The sequence below is a fragment of the Lupinus angustifolius genome, chromosome LG14 (genome assembly GCF_001865875.1).
Source record: "Lupinus angustifolius cultivar Tanjil chromosome LG14, LupAngTanjil_v1.0, whole genome shotgun sequence".
NCBI lineage: Eukaryota > Viridiplantae > Streptophyta > Magnoliopsida > Fabales > Fabaceae > Lupinus > Lupinus angustifolius.
Window position 1 is genome coordinate 10,551,913 of NC_032022.1, and position 1,128 is coordinate 10,553,040.

The 1,128-nt window shown below is 35.6% G+C and overlaps 1 protein-coding gene across 1 annotated transcript; it reads left to right on the forward strand.

The window, feature by feature from the left end:
• LOC109326377 lies at positions 694-1,128 on the forward strand. Its single transcript, XM_019559066.1, has one exon. It carries the CDS (start codon positions 694-696, stop codon positions 1,126-1,128), a length of 435 nt encoding a protein of 144 aa, XP_019414611.1.

Below are 1,128 nucleotides of genomic sequence, written 5' to 3' on the forward strand. Positions count from 1 at the left end.
ACCCACACCTTTGTTCAACTATTCTGTTCTACGTAACCGAGTAATACTCACTGACTAGTGACAATAAAGGATCAAAGGCTAATGTTAAAAAAATCGAACAACATGCATTGTTGATTATTCAAGATGATGATACTTTCTTTAACTTAAATCTTCTAAGTGTAACTACATTCACATTATGTGGATAGTGCGTTTTCATCAATTATTATATTATTCCTGCTAAATTATTTCACCCTTAAGGATCAATCTAAGAACTTGCAGGACCGCATAATATACGTTCACAAAAGAAGAAAATTTCCTAGTTGGATCATAACTTGGAACCTAGAAAATTCATCAAAGGTGTCCACAAAGTAAACGTTTCAATGGGGCCGAAAATGGCCTTTTTCTAGAGTCTAGATAGACAAAAAAGATTATCAACTTTGAAATTTCAAGGTGCTGTGCTTAACAGTTGACCAAGTAAACGTTCACATTCTCCTTTATAAAATTTTCTTTGGTACCGCGTAAATGGAACTCATGTCCACTTTCATTTCTTGTCATTAGGATTATTTCTTGCACCTAATTAGGTAACAACACCAACCTAGAAGCTTACCCAAAATTTTTGGTTGAGGATCCTCTACACTACCTGATATTAATAAATTTTATGTTAATTATAAGTATAATAAGACTTTTAGTTTTTTAGGAAGTGTTCAATTCTATATGGCAAAGGAGAAAAAACTAGAAACCATGGAAGAGGTTATTAGTTCTATTAACCATGCTTGTACATTAGCACGAAACCTATTAGACCTACCCTACTTGGCCAACCAGGCTGCTACTTTATCCTTATCCATTGGTGAGATTATTAAGACATTGAGTGATACCAAAGAAAGGCTAATGATCTTGTCCCAACATGATCACACATCAAAACCTTCCTTTGCTCATGAAATTGTGCATCAGCCTCAGATGGGTGCAACTTCAATGCAGGAATGGCTCAGCTCTAGTTATACCCTGACAATGGATGCGTTGCTTCAAGCTCCGAGGAGCACAATACCAGATGATGTAAAGACTTTGACTGAAACTAACATGATGGATAAGGATGCTATGGAAGCATTACCCTCACGATCCAGAAAAAGGTATTCATCATCTTTCTTCTAA